Source organism: Momordica charantia (assembly GCF_013281855.1).
Source record: "Momordica charantia cultivar OHB3-1 chromosome 11 unlocalized genomic scaffold, Mcharantia_2.0 BLBB01000011.1, whole genome shotgun sequence".
Lineage (NCBI taxonomy): Eukaryota > Viridiplantae > Streptophyta > Magnoliopsida > Cucurbitales > Cucurbitaceae > Momordica > Momordica charantia.
This window is the reverse complement of record NW_028275159.1, coordinates 22,195,362-22,211,330: the sequence shown is the minus strand read 5'-3', so window position 1 is coordinate 22,211,330 and position 15,969 is coordinate 22,195,362. Positions and strand designations below refer to the sequence as shown.

General features: G+C 35.9%; 2 protein-coding genes, 1 non-coding gene and 1 pseudogene across 3 annotated transcripts; 3 read left to right on the top strand and 1 right to left on the bottom strand.

The window, feature by feature from the left end:
* Positions 1–6: 6 nt before the first annotated feature.
* Positions 7–7,001, top strand: LOC111012031 (S-adenosyl-L-methionine-dependent methyltransferases superfamily protein). The gene is made up of 11 exons (XM_022286052.2): positions 7–351; positions 702–782; positions 2,258–2,336; positions 3,778–3,916; positions 4,006–4,075; positions 4,532–4,596; positions 4,690–4,768; positions 5,101–5,188; positions 5,650–5,714; positions 5,836–5,925; positions 6,695–7,001. Exons 1-11 carry the CDS (start codon positions 160–162, stop codon positions 6,806–6,808), a joined length of 1,062 nt encoding a protein of 353 aa, XP_022141744.2. The 5' UTR covers positions 7–159; the 3' UTR covers positions 6,809–7,001.
* Positions 2,524–2,603, top strand: LOC148208328 (small nucleolar RNA SNORD36). The gene has a single exon (XR_015789097.1). It is a non-coding gene; the product is annotated as a small nucleolar RNA SNORD36 (small nucleolar RNA).
* A 1,126-nt stretch (positions 7,002–8,127) lies between the features above and the next one.
* LOC148208327 (putative carbohydrate esterase At4g34215) lies at positions 8,128–9,130 on the top strand (annotated as a pseudogene).
* A 1,235-nt stretch (positions 9,131–10,365) lies between these two features.
* Positions 10,366–15,747, bottom strand: LOC111012150 (putative serine/threonine-protein kinase At1g09600). The gene is made up of 8 exons (XM_022286207.2): positions 14,435–15,747; positions 13,417–13,701; positions 12,934–13,251; positions 12,512–12,739; positions 12,287–12,387; positions 11,962–12,076; positions 11,462–11,725; positions 10,366–10,952 (listed from the first exon to the last, which is right to left on the bottom strand). Exons 1-8 carry the CDS (start codon positions 14,882–14,884, stop codon positions 10,785–10,787), a joined length of 1,929 nt encoding a protein of 642 aa, XP_022141899.1. The 5' UTR covers positions 14,885–15,747; the 3' UTR covers positions 10,366–10,784.
* Between the last annotated feature and the right edge of the window lie 222 nt (positions 15,748–15,969).

Sequence of the window (15,969 nt, the reverse complement as noted above, 5' to 3'; positions counted from 1 at the left end):
GCGACCCTTATCGGGATAGTTCCATCTCTACGCCGATTTTGGTGCTCTGGGTTTCCGTTTAAGGAGTGTTTGGACGCGAGCTTACGGCCCAAGCCCATTAAGAATCCCGAAAATTTCCCTCCTCTCTCTCTCCGGCGCAGCTCGGACGGTGATCGAGAAATGAGAGGACTGTCGCCGCCGAGAATCATAAGGTCGTTTTCACTGTTGAGGAGCACGAGACGGCGGGATGATCCACGCTCAATCCTCTGCTCTTCTTTCTCTACAGGCGATGATAATTACGATAGTAGCATCAGTAATGGAATGCAGAGCTCGAAGGTCAAGATTTTTGATCGTGATCTCAAGCGCAAACAGGTACGTTTACATTTCCAATCGTTGTTTAACTCTAATTATGGCTAACAACGGCATTTTCATTTTAAGTTTTTGATTTGTCTTCTTTGATCTCCGTGGCTTAACCAGAGTAGAACTTTAGAGGAATATTTTGAGATATTGGAGAAAGTATGGTGATATTGTAAAGATAATTTGTAATGGTCGTCTGTACATCGGGAAATTATGGGCATATTATTGTCTTCCGCGATGAGGCTTGTCAATTGACTGTTTCATATGTTCTTATTCTGCTTTGGTTCTATTTATATGCAGTTCGTCCATTGTTTGGATATTGCTATATTATGTTCTTCGCTGAAGTTTTTGTTCCTTGGTGACAGCGCGACCGAGCTGCATGGTTGATGCGCCCAAAGGATTCTCTTGTTGATACGGTTGCTGAGAACTTATTGGACCGTCTAGAGGTAGTGGATAGCGATATTGATAAATTGTGTTCATTTAAACTTGTGAATTGGACAACGCTGATTTCTCAGTATCATATTGTTTTTTTAAGGAAATGTTGCGCGCTTCGAAGAACTTAGTTTAGGAAAGCATTGGATATAAAATCACATCTCAAAGACAGCCTTTACAAAAAACTGCTACAATTTCTTAGTGATAATAAGTGTAACCAAAAGGTAGAGATCACCAATAGAAAAATATGTGTGGTGGGTTAACAATTAGTTAACCAAAGAGAAGAAAACAGACTGTGTTAGGAGTCCTTGGTGGAACATTGTGAAGCTAAATGCCAAGTAGTCATATAGAGAACTCTTCCTCAATCAGGCTATTCCCAGTGAGAAGCTAACAACTTCACCCTTGCTAGGACCGGTTGAAGACGAAAAGTTTGGAAAAAACAATGAATATCTTGAACTGGATACTTTGTTGAAAAGGAATTAACCATGCAGATAGGCTGTAAAGAAAGTGCTCCTTTACTGACTTTAGTCCAAGTTGCTAATTTTTCTGCATGAAAGCAGGGAAGGACCAACTACACCTATTCTTTGACTGTTCATAGGAAGTACTGAGAGTTTTTATCTGATCGTATTTGGTTGTCCATGGTCTCCTTATCTTTCATCCCACCAAAATTTTTTCAGCTGCTCTGTCCATCGATTCAAAAAAAGGGCTAACGTTTGGATTAATACCATAAATGCAATCGTTTAGGGACTTTGGAACGAAAGAAATTAAAGATCATTTGAAGAGAAATACATGGGTTGGGAGGAAAGGGCTTAAAGACCCTAATTGACATAGCCTTCCTGGACACATATTTTTCCTTGATTAAGCCAAACAGCATGCAATTTTTTGGAGCTCACTGTTAACCTCTTTCTGTAGTTAATACTTATTAATCCTAATTTGCTTCTTTTTGAAAGCTCCTAGTGGTGCTATGTTAACAATATGAGTAGGAAAAGTTCAGAGCTATTATTAGTATATTAGGGGGGCATATTTGTCCTTATCAAGGAGGGAGTTATTAAAAGATGGTTAAAAATAGGCCCCTCGAGAGGCAATCTGGTTGGCAAGGCTTGAGGTCTCTTGGTTGTCATACACATCGTGGCTTAGAGGTCTCAAGTTCGAATCTTTCGGTGAGCTTAATACCAAAAATCGTCAATATCTCTCGGGTCTGGGGCCTTGGATAGGTGCCTCTAGGTATAGGGGAGCAAAGTTCCAACTCTCAGTTATCGGAAGAAAATTTAAAAAAAGGTTAAAAAAATTGAGAATTAGGGGGGTTTGGGACATGCAGAATTTTGAGAGCAATTTTTTGGGAGTTTAAACCTCTAAGAAGTACTTCGGTATTGTAATTTTTCAACTACAAATCGGAATCCACTTGACTTCATCATCTCTAAAATCCCGAATAACTTATAGAGGGTATTTTTTCATTGATTTTACATGTCTCACATTTTGCCATTTGAAGGATTGCAAGAAGACATTCCCTGAAGCATTATGTTTGGGGGGTTCATTGGAGGCTATCAGGCGATTGTTACGTGGCCGTGGTAATAATACTATTTTACAATTTCACTTTCTTCGATCATTAGGGAAAAAGGAGTTAAGCTCTAGTAGAATGAGAGGCTAAGGGTTCATTCATAAATTAATGCATCACATGGTTCAAAGGATCACTTTCGAAAGTAGGAAGAAAATATTTTAGGAATATTAAGGTGAATAAGGATTACTACCCTAAGCATGCAATGATCATATAAAGTTGGAGTCTTGAAACTTGAATAATGGAGACATAAAAGTTGAGCTTTAAAGACATGAGCAGTTGAAAAGTTCTATCAGAACTTTCTCAAAGACTCAAGCATATGAAACATTTGCTTTTTCGTGAAAACTATAAATTGGTTTTCCAAAGGTTAGGGGTTCATTTATTGCTTGCATGCAATAATCCTAATAGCAAAGATAATTACATACGAATATAACAGATTTTTGGGGAGTGGTGAGGACTAGGGAGTATGTTTGGGAGCTTATAAGGTTTAATACCTCCCTATGGGGTTGGTTTGTAAGAGTTTTTGTAATATTAGTTAGGTGTTATTCTTTTGGACTATAACTCTTTCACAAAGTTATAATTTGGTAATGTTGCTATAATTATTTATTTATTAATTTTTTTTTGGGATAAGAAACTTGTATATTAAGCAAAAGAGAGAAGAAAACAAACGAAGGGTTGGGATAGAGAGAACCCCACCAGAAACAGCTAAAGAAAATAACTTTTTTCTTACCTTCACCTTTTTAAATTGAACTTCTTTTTTCTTGTTATCTTGTATCGTCTTTTAAGTCCTTGGGCTTCAGGTTCAAGCTCTTAACACTGTTGCTTAACAAAAACACCGTTCTTCATTTTGGATGTGAACTATTCCTATCTGAAATATTTTGGAAATTCATGTCTAAAGTTTAAAGGTTGGGTTCATTCTTTTATTCACATGGCATATTTGATGTCCCCATGGCCTTGATTTTCTCTGCTCGAGCATGGTCTTGTCTTTAGACCGTATCTTCTCTGGTAGTTGAACGCTATAATCATTCCACTGTCTTTTTGAATTGGGATATTGATCAGTTTGAAGATTGGCGAGTTGAGTTATTAGTTGCCTTGGTTATTGTGGTGTAAGTCAAAAGGAAAGAAACTTTATCGATGATAATGATCTGCTTTTTACAATCTAAATACTGGTATTCATAAATAATAGTGTTGCAAGTAACAGATGCCTAACTAACCAAATGACCAACTAACAGCTACTATACTAACTAATTAGGAATAACAAACGGCCTAACTAACGGTTAACTAACTATTCTAAATCATATTGCTTGAGTAAGTTCATCAAGAGGTTGCAATTGGTATTAGTTTAAGCAAATAAATAAACTAATAAACACCAGCATCAGTAGAACCTAGATAGATTATCTTTTTTTTTTTTGTATGGTGTTAGTTGTTAAATAAAATTCTCATCCATTTGGCAGGTTCGGTTGAAAAGCTGATTATGATGGATGCATCACATGACATGATAAAATTATGCAAAGATGATACAGGTGCACATGATCAGGACATTGAAACATCTTTTATTGTTGGTGATGAAGAGTTTCTACCCATCAAAGAAAGGTGTTCTTACAGCTTGTTTCATTTTCAATTATGTGCAACCACTTTGGCTAATGCTTTATCATTTCAATTCTTGAACTTGTGGGATGAAGTTCAGTAGATCTAGTTATAAGCTGCTTGGGTCTTCATTGGACAAATGATCTTCCAGGTGCCGTGATTCAGGTTTGCCTCCTCTCCTGCCTTGTACTAAAATGAAAAAATAACGCATCAGTTGTTTTTCGTTTTCACACCTAAATCTAATATATTTTTAACAGCATAATCTTCTAATTGAAAGCAATGTGAGTTTACTTCACAGGTTTCATCAAAAACTATTTTCTTTCTTTTTCTTTTTTATTTATTGTTTTTTATTTTTTATTAAAAAAAAGCCTCGTGTAGTAATTGAATCTTGTGATTGTTAAGAAGAAAAGGTGAAATCCCATTTTCAACCTGTGTACTAGAGAGAGGCCTAACAGAAGTTAGTATGAAGCATGATTGTTGGTTAAACAATGTCATATGTATTGCAAACTTGCTATTGCATGGTTCGTGTTCCCATATTCATTTCTCTTACCTTTCTTTTAATCTTTTTTTGTGAATGTTTTGTTGGCTTTTTTTTTTTCCTGAAATATTTTTTCTTGACAGAGTAGATTGGCACTGAAGCCAGATGGGCTATTTTTAGCAGCTATTTTTGGTGGAGAAACCTTAAAGTTTGTCATATTTTCATGTTTTCTTCTGGTTTGAATTTTTAGTTCGTTGCTTAAATTCCCTGCTTGATTTCCATTGCATATGCTTGCAATTAGGGAACTGAGAATAGCATGTACTCTTGCACAAATGGAGCGTGAAGGAGGCATCAGTCCACGAGTATCGCCATTGGCACAAGTATGTTATTGCAAACGACTCAAAACACCTTTCTTTTCTCAAAGAATCCATGAGTAGTATTTCTTGCCTGGAATCTTGTACAATTGTGTAGTCTTTCTTCTTAATATCATTTTCACGCAAATTTAATAACATGGCTTGGTCAGAGGTTTGAGTGGTGACTTGAAATATGAAATAGTAGAAATAAGCGAGTTACTTTTGTGGCTCTTAATCGAATCCAGAGTCAATTTCTACTTCTGGTTTTAATTACAGTAGTTAGATTCTGTAAGAGAAACAGCATATTCAGACAAATATCTGATTGACTGAATGGAGCACATGTCGGTTTACTTATTTAGGTGAGGGATGCAGGCAACCTTTTGACAAGAGCTGGTTTTACATTGCCTGGTGTCGATGTCGATGAGTACGTAGTTCGATATCCAAATGGTGAGCATGCTCATCTCACTATTTATTATTTACTATAGTTAATTTCTCGTTGATTAGAATGTGTATGTCTTATATAGATATATCGAGCTCGGTAATGTTTTCTGTTTCTTGTTTTTAGTTTCTCATTTTTCATTTCTAGTTTTCGAGAAACATAAGCATTTAGTAACTGTTCCTGTTTCTTGTTTCTCATTTTTAAGAAACGTTTTCAAAAGTTACAACAAAATTAAGTTTCGTGTTTCTGGTTCCCGTTTCCAATTTTTTCAGAACATAAATAAAAGCATTAGTTTGTTCGTGACAGGAAAAAAAGTGGTTACCGAATATGTACATTTTCTTTTTTCAAAAAAAAAAAAAATAATAAATAAATAAATAAGAAACAAGAAATAGTTACCAAGTTGGGCATCATTTGTTTAGGGATTTTTTTTCTCTTCCTTATAATTCTGTTCTGTTTACATAATATTAAGCACTGGATCTGGTGGAACACTTGCGTGCAATGGGTGAAACAAATGCCCTTTTACAAAGAAACCCTGTAAGAGTTCTTCCCCACATTTGTCTTTACCAATAAAGTATCATCGACTCTTCATCTTTTTGTTTTTGATATTATCTTTTGCTGATCAATGGATCATTTATGTTTCAATAATGAAACACAGATCCTGAAAAGGGAAACAGCCCTTGCAACAGCAGCCATTTATGATTCCATGTTTGCTGCAGAAGATGGAACCATTCCTGCAACATTTCAGGTCAGCTTAGTGTAGAGTGCATGACGCTAAATAACTTAATCTGGTATCAATAATATATGTTGTTTATGATAATGGGTTTAAATACCGTGGTCTGTACTCTTTGCTTTTGTTCATTTTAGTCTTCGTACTTTTAAAATGTCCACTTTGTTCCTTGTACATTCAACATTGGTTCATTTTAATCCACCTATTTTCAAAATGTCTACTTTGATCCATATACTTTCAATTTTGGTTCATTTTAGTCTATGTACTTTCAAAATATTGGTTTTGGTTCCTACATTTCTAAAAGGTGATCATTTTGGTTCTTATTTTTAAAATTTCAACACAAATTTATACACGAGAAATATTTTATGGCTACGTTTCAAGAAATTTAGTGAGTGAAGTATACAAAAATTTTGATCAAAATAAATGATATAAAAATAAAAAAAGAAGGGACCAACCTTTGGGTGAGCTTAATACAAAAGATTCTTGATGTCTCTCGGGTCCGGGCTTGGATGCCCTAGGTTATGGCAGACATATTAATGAAGGAACCAAAATAGTTACTTTTTTAAAATATAAGGACCAACATAAACATTACAAAAGTACAAGGACTACAATGAATAAAGGTTAAAACTATCGAGCATTTGAAAAGTAGAATAAGAGACCAAAATAAACAAGAGTCGAAAGTTAACACATCTGCCTCCTGCATTGTTTGTCAAATGATGATGGCATGAATTATTAGTTCCTTTTGGGACAGTGAAGTGATCCAATGGGGTGTGTGTTGCAATTGCAGGTCATTTACATGACTGGATGGAAGGAACATTCTTCTCAACAGAAGGCCAAGAGAAGGGGATCTGCCACCATATCCTTCACCGACATCAAAAAACAATTTGGAACTGACACTTAAAATTCTTTATTTTATTTTTTTAATAGTGGCAACTCTTTTGTTGTCTCTCATGTTTTAATCTCCCTTCCAAATAATTTGTAATCCTAAAAAATTTGGAATCCTAAAAAGGACAGTGGTTTCAGCCAACCTGAACGCATCTCAATTTGTTAAGCTATATATCTTCGACTAAAAAATCATCTGTTCCAAAGCTTAATATATCTATGAGCTCAAAAAATTTCAATCGCAATAGTTTTTTCTTTACAAATTTAAGGCGTGAAAATCACTCTTGAAATAGAGTTGTTATGTCTTCAAATTTTTGACTCAGTTTGTTCTAGGTTCCCAAGAACAATGTTGGTAATATAGATGGGATTTTGAGCTGATGATCTAAAATCAAATGGTTAAAGAAATTTAAATAAGCTCTCTTGACTTTGAAATTTCTATTTCGTTATTCTAAATGAAAACAAGCATGAATGGAGGCGTAGGGTTTTTTCTTGTTGGAAATGGGAAAAAATGCTCACAATTTTTTGGGACTTTTTTTTTTCCTCAAAAAATTATTGTTAGGGAAGATACAATCTCGATTGCTTCAGGCATTTACATAATTAACATAAGATAACAATGACTTTAAATATAATATAATTAAATGTCCTTTTTCTTTAAAGTATCAAAAAAAAGGTTAAAACTTTGCTATATTTGAACCAAAAATAACAAAAAAAGAATCATATTTTTAAAAAAATACATAGTCAATTTGTGCTGTGGATGAATTTTCTATTTTTATCCTCGAGTTTTGAGGATTTTTTCCCTTCCTTTTCTGGCCTTTTATTTCTTTCTTTAGCTTGCTCTCCTCTTTCTCTTTTTCTCTCTTTTTCTGTATGCACCTTTTGATTTTCGTTTCTACTCTCGTTCATTCTGCTCGTTTTAATTATTTTATTTCTTGGTTCAATTACTTGATTACAATGATTCCTTTACGTAATAGTAAAGAGATACCTATAAAAGACACAAATTAAATATTCACGTGTCTAAATACACGTTAAGTTACATGTACCTACCAATTCATGTAGAAATTATAAATTCATGTATGGTGGCTATGAAATGGATCTAACTTAAATTGTTGGGCCAAACTTGGAACAACAATTGTTGCATATTCCCAGCAAAAGCCATTGATTTTAAACAGCCATATTTCATTTCAACAGAGACAACACAGCTCCCAAGTACTAAATAAAGATCCCAAAAACTGCTATATATTAGGAAAAAAAAGATTGGTAAAGAGAGGCGGCTGAATCAAAAGAGTATAAGCAAACCAAAGAGAAAAATGATTGAATTGGAGTACTTTACATGGATGGTATGTATATGTATGTTTGTTTTAGTTCCTTTCTCACGAGCTACTTCTCCCGACAATATTTTCATTCTCGGTGGTGTCTCGAAAGATCCAATCACTGGCAAAAATATATGGGATGGATATATCCCGCCAGCATCTCGATCCCACGAATCAATCCTTCGATTGACTGCTCATTTGAAATGGGAACAAGCTCGTGAGCCACTTCATTGGGACATTGATTATAACAAGACCAATAAGCTTTTGGCCAAAGCTGGCAAGAGCATTGGTGTCATCGGGCTCGTTCCATGCGCCATTGGAGGAACTCACCTGAGAGAATGGGTTAAAGGGACGGTTAATTACACTAGATTGATCAAACGAATTAGAACTTCGAAAAAACATGGAGGAAAAGTCCAAGCATTTTTCTGGTATCCAGGAGAGTCAGATGCTTGGGTGGAAGAAGAATCTAAGTACTACGAAGGAAACCTCACCAAGTTCTTCACGGACTTGCGCAAAGACTCGTACCACCCAACACTACCCATTATCCTGGTTCGTCATCTTGGTAAATAATTTTTTGTTTCTCAATGCTAAAACTTCTCTAAAACATGCAGGTAAAGATAGTAACTCATGATATTTTCACAAGAAAGATGTGTGTAAGGCTGAAGAGGCAGTCACACACAAGCTACCAAATGTAAGAATGGTGGAATGGTGGATGGAATGAAAGCAGTTGGCAACATTGATAAAGGCCTTAATGAAGATAGAGGCCATCTTAATGTCAAATCTGAAGTGAAATTGGGCAAAATGTTGGCTCATGCCTTCTACTCTAACTTTGGCCACAATCTCACCAGCTTGAATTTGCATGTGAAAATTACTCCCTAAAAGAAATTATAAGAGCAAATTGTTAGGCTTCAATCGGGACGAGCTCCAAGGAGGGAGGCAAGAACCATGCTTTAAGAGTAGTGGCGGTCCGAATCTTATCTGAATTGCGAGAATAACTGACTAAGTCATGCCTATATATAAGCTCATTTTCCAAACGGCCAAAGTTTTGGAAATAGTTCTGAGACGATATTGGTCCGACCAATTATTCGAATTTTTTAAAGTTCTATCATAGTTAGTATCATAGTCAGTAGAGGACCGTTTAGAACTATTTTCTAAATTTTAGAGACTAAAAATGTCTCTTTTGAAACTTGAGAGACAAAAATATATCTTATTCTTATTAAAATTTAAAGTAGAAGTTCAAAAATTCAATTGTAAAGAACTCTATCATCACTGCCTTATTTGAGTTTTGACTAACAAGTTGTAACAATTAGGTTTAGTTCCAACGATAAGGTTAGAGGTGCAATTACTATATGCTTTGAAATTTTAGGGTTTCATTTTCATTTTTTCTATAAGGTTAATTTTTTTCTATTCTTCTCTACATTTAATTGAAAAGCGATTCAATTTAGAGATGCATTATAATATTTCTCACTCTTGTTGGGTGAGTTGATATTTTTTTAACAAAAAAGATTTGTCAACTTGAACATAATTCAAAGAGTTAAGGCATTTATGTGATCATAAGGTCCTAACTTTGAATTTCTCACTTCACATTTTTTTTATGAGTACAACAATTTGGTGATAACAACAATTTGGTGATATGGGGATCAAACCTCTGACCTCGAGGAGAGGAGTGCATGTCAATTGCTGAACTATGCTCATGTTATTTTTATTTACGTCAGAATGTTCAAGAATCCGAAACAAGAAAGAAGAAACTTGCTTTTTGTTGTTTTCAAAATTTCTATACAATTTTGAGATTGATTTTAAAAAATGAGAAATAAGTAACATAAATAATTTTTTAAAAATTTAGATTTCTTAATAAAATTAGAAACAAGAAACAAGAAAAAGTGAAAGAACTGCATTATAGATAAAGATGGTAAAGTTGTTTGGTTGAGAATTATTATAAATAGTGGAAAATAATGCAATAATTTTGCATATTTACAAATACAGTCAAAAGAGTAAAATTTTGTATAGATACCAACATATCACTAATATGATAGATATCTCCAATATCTATTAGCAATAATAAACGCACGTTACTAATATAAACATAAGTGATAATTGACGTAGGTACGAGAAAATTGCGTCATATTTGTAAATTTTGCTAGTTCGTACCAAGTTTTTTCGTGTCATAACATTACATTGTACCATTTGTGATGTCAAACAAAATATATATATTACTCAAGTTTGGTTGAGAGTAGGGTTAATTGATAAACAATAAGTAGAGAGGATGTGTAAAATAATGTATGAATTGAATGATGGATGTCATCTTATGAAGCCCTTCCCCTCCCTCTATACAACAACCCAATTCTCTCCATCCTAAGTATTTAGGCAACAACTACACATAATTCCCTCTATCCCTGTGATCTTATCAACAATTTTGAGCTGTTCTGTTCTACTTTTGGGCAAAATAATCAAAAAAGGAAAAATTTTAAAAAACACTGTAAAAATCCCTGGGGTAGATTTACTTTTCAATCCTTATTGTTGCTTATATACAGTACTAATTATCAATAATGGTCAAGCCTTTGATGGTTCTTCTTTGCAGATAAAAGTTGCAGCATTCAGCTAGAGAGCAGAAGAACCCCTCTTCTACTACCCCTTTGATCGCAGAGCAGTTAGTTTTCGATCCCAAAAATTACCAGATTCGTCGTTTTAAAGGTTATCGCCGTAACTCTTGTTTGTCTTAGCTTTGTCGATCCGCGCTTTCCGACAAGCCTGCTGGATCTGTCTTTCGTGCTCTTTCAGCATGTCTTCAATGGTTCCCCCTAGAGGCACCAATGGTCCTGAGTAATGGATTCTGTTCTTCTTTGGAACATAACCCTATAAATCACATGTTCAGAGTATTAAAAAAAAAGAAAAAAACACTGAAGAACCCCTAAAGATCGATATTACCAAACTATAGGAACCAAATTGAAATTTTTAAAGCCTTATAACCAAATTGACACCCAAAACAGACAAACCATAGAGACTAAAATGGTAATTCATCCTAAATATTTATGCGCTGTCTCGAAACCATAGAGACTAAAATGGTAATTCATCCTAAATATTTATGCGCTGTCTCGATGCAAGTATCAAGAATGACGAAGGAAGATTATAGTACTCGAGATAAAGGAAAAAAGAAAGTTTCATTTTTATGAATCTATCATAACCTAAGAACAGAATTACCATTTTCACTCAATAAAAATGGGAAAAAACCAGCAGTCATTAAAAAAAAGTTATTAATAGAATCATTTTGAAATAATCTAACAATATTTTATTGAGAATCATGTAACATGATATAACTAATTATTTGAATTTGAGCAAAGGGGGAAAGAGAGTTGTCTTCATACCATTCCAGAATCTTTAATAGACACCAAGTCTTCCTTCTTGAGGGAAGAGGATGATAATTCTCCCACTGCCTGACGCACTTTAGATTTCTGTGTCCTTAAGTCTGCACCATTCTTTGTTGCCCCAACAGGCTTACTCCATGAAGCTGCCACGCTCGGGTGCACCATTGATGTCGAGTGGGTGTACCGATTCTGCGCAACCCTCGGAGGTTCGCTGTCCTCTTGAGGGTTGTATTTAATATTTGCCTTTAGCGCTTTAGGGTGTGCCTGCAATATTTGTCCATGAGAAAGATATGCCATAGGTGAATAAGGGTTAAAATTTGTTTGGTTACATAGTTCAATTTGATTTTGAAAATTCTACCGACACCTAAAAGCAATTTAAAGTACTTTTGGAGAAAGCCCTTGGTTAATTCTTCTTTCAAAAGTGTTAACTTAAAAAGCACTATGGTCGAAAACCATCTCAAACTCATGAATTAGTAGTTCCAATTTGTGATAAAGCATACATTTATCGTAACGTCCCCTTGACCATTGAATTCTGGAGTCGGAACTGCCTTAGTTTCTCTTGAGCCCCTTCTTACTGATTCGGGGTGACGTCCCTTCACAGCTTCTGCTTTTCTCCTGAAATTAAGAGAAATTGCATGCATAATGATATCCCTATCCCCAAAAGGTAGTTTAGCAGCCATAAGTTCATTTTCCTTCAAGCTTCGTAACTATTTGGCTAGGAAATATTGCTTTCCACGTAAGACAGGTTATGAGGTATAACCAAAAAGAAAAAACTAATAAAAAACTTAATTAATGACCGATAAAGAAACGAGTTTTGAACCATACTTTCTCTCTTCTTCGTTCCGAAGCTTTGCATCGTATTCCTTGCTCGGAGGATATTTTGGTAAGCTTGAAGGGTCACAAGGGAGAGGTTCCGTTATGAAAAACTGCAAAACCAGATAGGTTACTATGATATGCAAGCAACATAATCAGAAAGCACAACATCAAGAAGAAAATAGAGCAGAGAGTAAAGTAGATGGTCCTAGACATACAAAAGGAACTTCAAAATACCTCACTGCTGAGAGCTGAAGTAGCTGATCCTCTGTGCTCTGGTTCTATGGCAAGTAGTTTATTTACAAGAGCCAAAGCTGAAGAAGGGAAATTTTTAAACGTCTCAGAAAGGCAGCTTTTATAAGGGTGATGAGGTTTGAAGCTGGTTGCATGTGGCAATTTTGTTCTCCGCCAGAACTCCTCAGATGGTGAACCACAGAGCTTGAAAATCTTGTGCATTTGTTCCACCTGAGAAAAACTCAACGATTCAACAACTTCCAATTACTTTTATGCTGATTTCTAGAGCATGTACGAAGAATTAATGACAAAATCGTTTGGTTTATATCTATATACTGTTCATGCAAACTAACAACTTATTGTTTTCTCTTATGTTCTTACAGATTACCAAAAAACAAAACAGGCTAACGAGTAGATGATTAAACCTCTGTTCTTCCTGGCATAATAGGTTTTCCAGCAAATAGTTCAGCGACGATACAGCCACAGCTCCAGAGATCAATGGCAGGTCCATAATCAGTAGCACCGAGCAAAAGCTCGGGTGCCCTGTACCACAACGTCACTACCCGACTCGTCAATGGCTGCTTTTGTTCAGGCTTAAAAAAGGTAGCAAGACCAAAGTCTCCAATCTTGAGCACACCATTACTATCAACGAGAAGATTTGAACCTTTGATATCCCGGTGCAGAACTCCCCGACTATGACAGTGTTCGAGTCCATGCAGCAATTGTTGCACAAAACATTTAATCTGCAGGCACAAAATGACACTTCAATTACAATGGTTTCAAATATCTCCATCACTTCCTTCAGTTTTCATAGATGGCTCAATTTGAATAAGCATTCATTTTCACGTTGGTTCCAGTTCAAGACAAAAAAAAAACTGAAATGCTCAAGCAAGCCAAGAAGAAGATACCTGAGCCTCAGTAAACTTATGTCCAGGAGCTGCTGCGAGACCTGCAAGGTCATGCTCCATGTATTCAAAAACAAGGTACAAGCTGCCTGACACTCTCGAAGTGACTAGACACTCGAGCTTCATAACGTTTGGATGATCAAGTTTACGCAAAATATATATTTCCCTAGCCATAAAACGAACACTTTCTGGATCCATATTTACAAATCTCACTTTTTTCAATGCCACAGTTTTACCGGTTTCAAGGTCACGGGCTTTATACACACTGCTATAAGTTCCCTGTCCGATCTGCATATAAGAACATAATATGATAATCAGCACATACTGATGTATAATGAGAGAGAGATGCACAGAAGAAGAAGTATGATACTCAAAACGGACTAGTCTTTTAACTGGGATTCCTATCTACATTCCCCCCCGAGTAGCCCTCTGATGAAAATTATTCAATGAGGCAGCCACAATGCAGTTTAAAAATCTATGTTGATAGAGGCTCAAAATGCAGTTTTAAAATTCTCCATATACTCCCAAGGGGTGGCCTGGTTGGCTAGGGCCCTAAGTCTCTAAGTAACACCTACCCAAAGGTCGCATGTCCAAATTTTTTAATAAACTTAACAAAGAAAAATCCTTGATGTCTCTGAAACCTTAAGTAGACGCATATGGATATAAAGTTTTCAGCCACATTGTTTCAGCAACCTCAAATAATTTCTCCCCATCACCCATGGCCAGTAACGTTTTGGTTCCCCACACATATGTAACATACACAAAATAACTTCACCCAAAAGAAAGAGAGAGCATTGCATTATCAATAAAAATAGAAGGACAATAGCACTTGACCAATGAGGGGAGGGGTCAATAGTTAAAACCATTTGTGAGAAACTCATTTGAAGGCAAATACATGGTGATGGTGTTTAGACCATCGATTAGATTGCAATCAGTTGCTGTTCAATAGATACATATGTGCATTAGAGTCATCTGATTCTAAAGAATTGAAGTAAAAGGAAATGTTATAACGGGAACTAACTTTGTCTAACTTCTCAAAGGAGTCAGCCCGACGAGGCACCCACCCCTTGATGGCTTCTCCGGCAACCGAAGCCAACCACGAAGGCCATCCAGCCATTACAAGTTCAGTCTCAGCCGCTTTAGACAAGCTAGCCAACCTAAAAACCTCAGGCTGTTTCCCACCTGTTGAAGCATTATCATTATTTGCTTTTCCAGCTTTTACTGATTTATTCTCAGCTTCATCATCCTTTGCTCTATGGTGGTGAGACCCTCCATTGGCCTTTGTTTTATGAACAGAACCCCCCTTTACTTTAGATGCCTGCCTTGACAACTGAATCTCCAATAGCAAATCCTCCCCTTTTGATGGAGAAGGAGCAACCAACTGAACTGAAGATTTGTTCAAATCTTTTTCAGACTTTTTCTGATTGCTATCCTCTGGTTCTGAGGAACTTCTTGAGCAAATGCAGCCCATAGTCCCTCAAATTCGTCCACTCTGATTTCCCTCACGTATATTCAACAAAGTTCTCTACCATTGATTAACCTGCATTTTCCTGGGAAACCCCAAAGTTTCCCTTCTATATCAAAACGCTCACACCCGTTTCATCAAACCTCCTATTTCTTCAACACTCAATGATCGATCCTCAATCCATTTCCATAATTTCCAACCAATCGCAGATTGAACCAAACATAAATCCAAATTGGGAGAAAGAATAGTTTCTCAAGAAATTCAAATGACAAACAAATGAGGAGGAAACCAAACCCTTCCGCGCAAGAAACAAGAAAGAATATCCACCGGCTCTAAAGATAAACACAAACAAAACCCAGATCAGAAATCCCTTTCTCTGATCAGAAAAACCCAGAAAAAAATTTTCTGGGTCAAAAACTTTCCATGAGGAGAATACAATAAAGATCAACAGACAAGAATTAGTTTCGCCATTGTTGACGAAACGAGGGAGGGGAAGAAGAAAATGCAGGAAACAAAAAGGGAAAAAAGGAAAACAGAATCGAGAATATTGAAGCCGATTGTGAAATGGAAAGGGGAGAGAGAGAGAGAGTTGGAGTGGGTAGTGATGAGGTCCTAGAAATGCGAAGGGCCAACCATGTTTGGGGGTGGACAGAGCGTTGCCTGAGCTTTCTTCTTCTCTCTCTTTTTTTTTTCCTTTTTCTCTCTGCAAAATCAAAACGGAAATAGAATCTGAACGGATGAGAGGTAGATTTTGCAAAAGGAAAAAAAAATACAGATTGTTGAAACCCTTCCATGACAGTGAGGAAGAAGAACAGAGGATTTGTGTGTGTGATTCCGCAAGACGTGCATTGCAGTACTGTGTGAGATTCCACATGGCGATGCGTCAACTGATTTATATGGCTGCCTCCGTCTATTCTTTTTAATATTCATTTTCTAATTGAATATAAAATATGTCCAAAAATATCTTTCATTTTTCATCAATTAAATTTTATATAACTATTATAATTCTAATTCTAGATAATTTTTAGTGAGTTGGTATTTTTATTAAGCTAGTAAGAAACACGTGCGGTGTGTCATGATCATGCTCATCC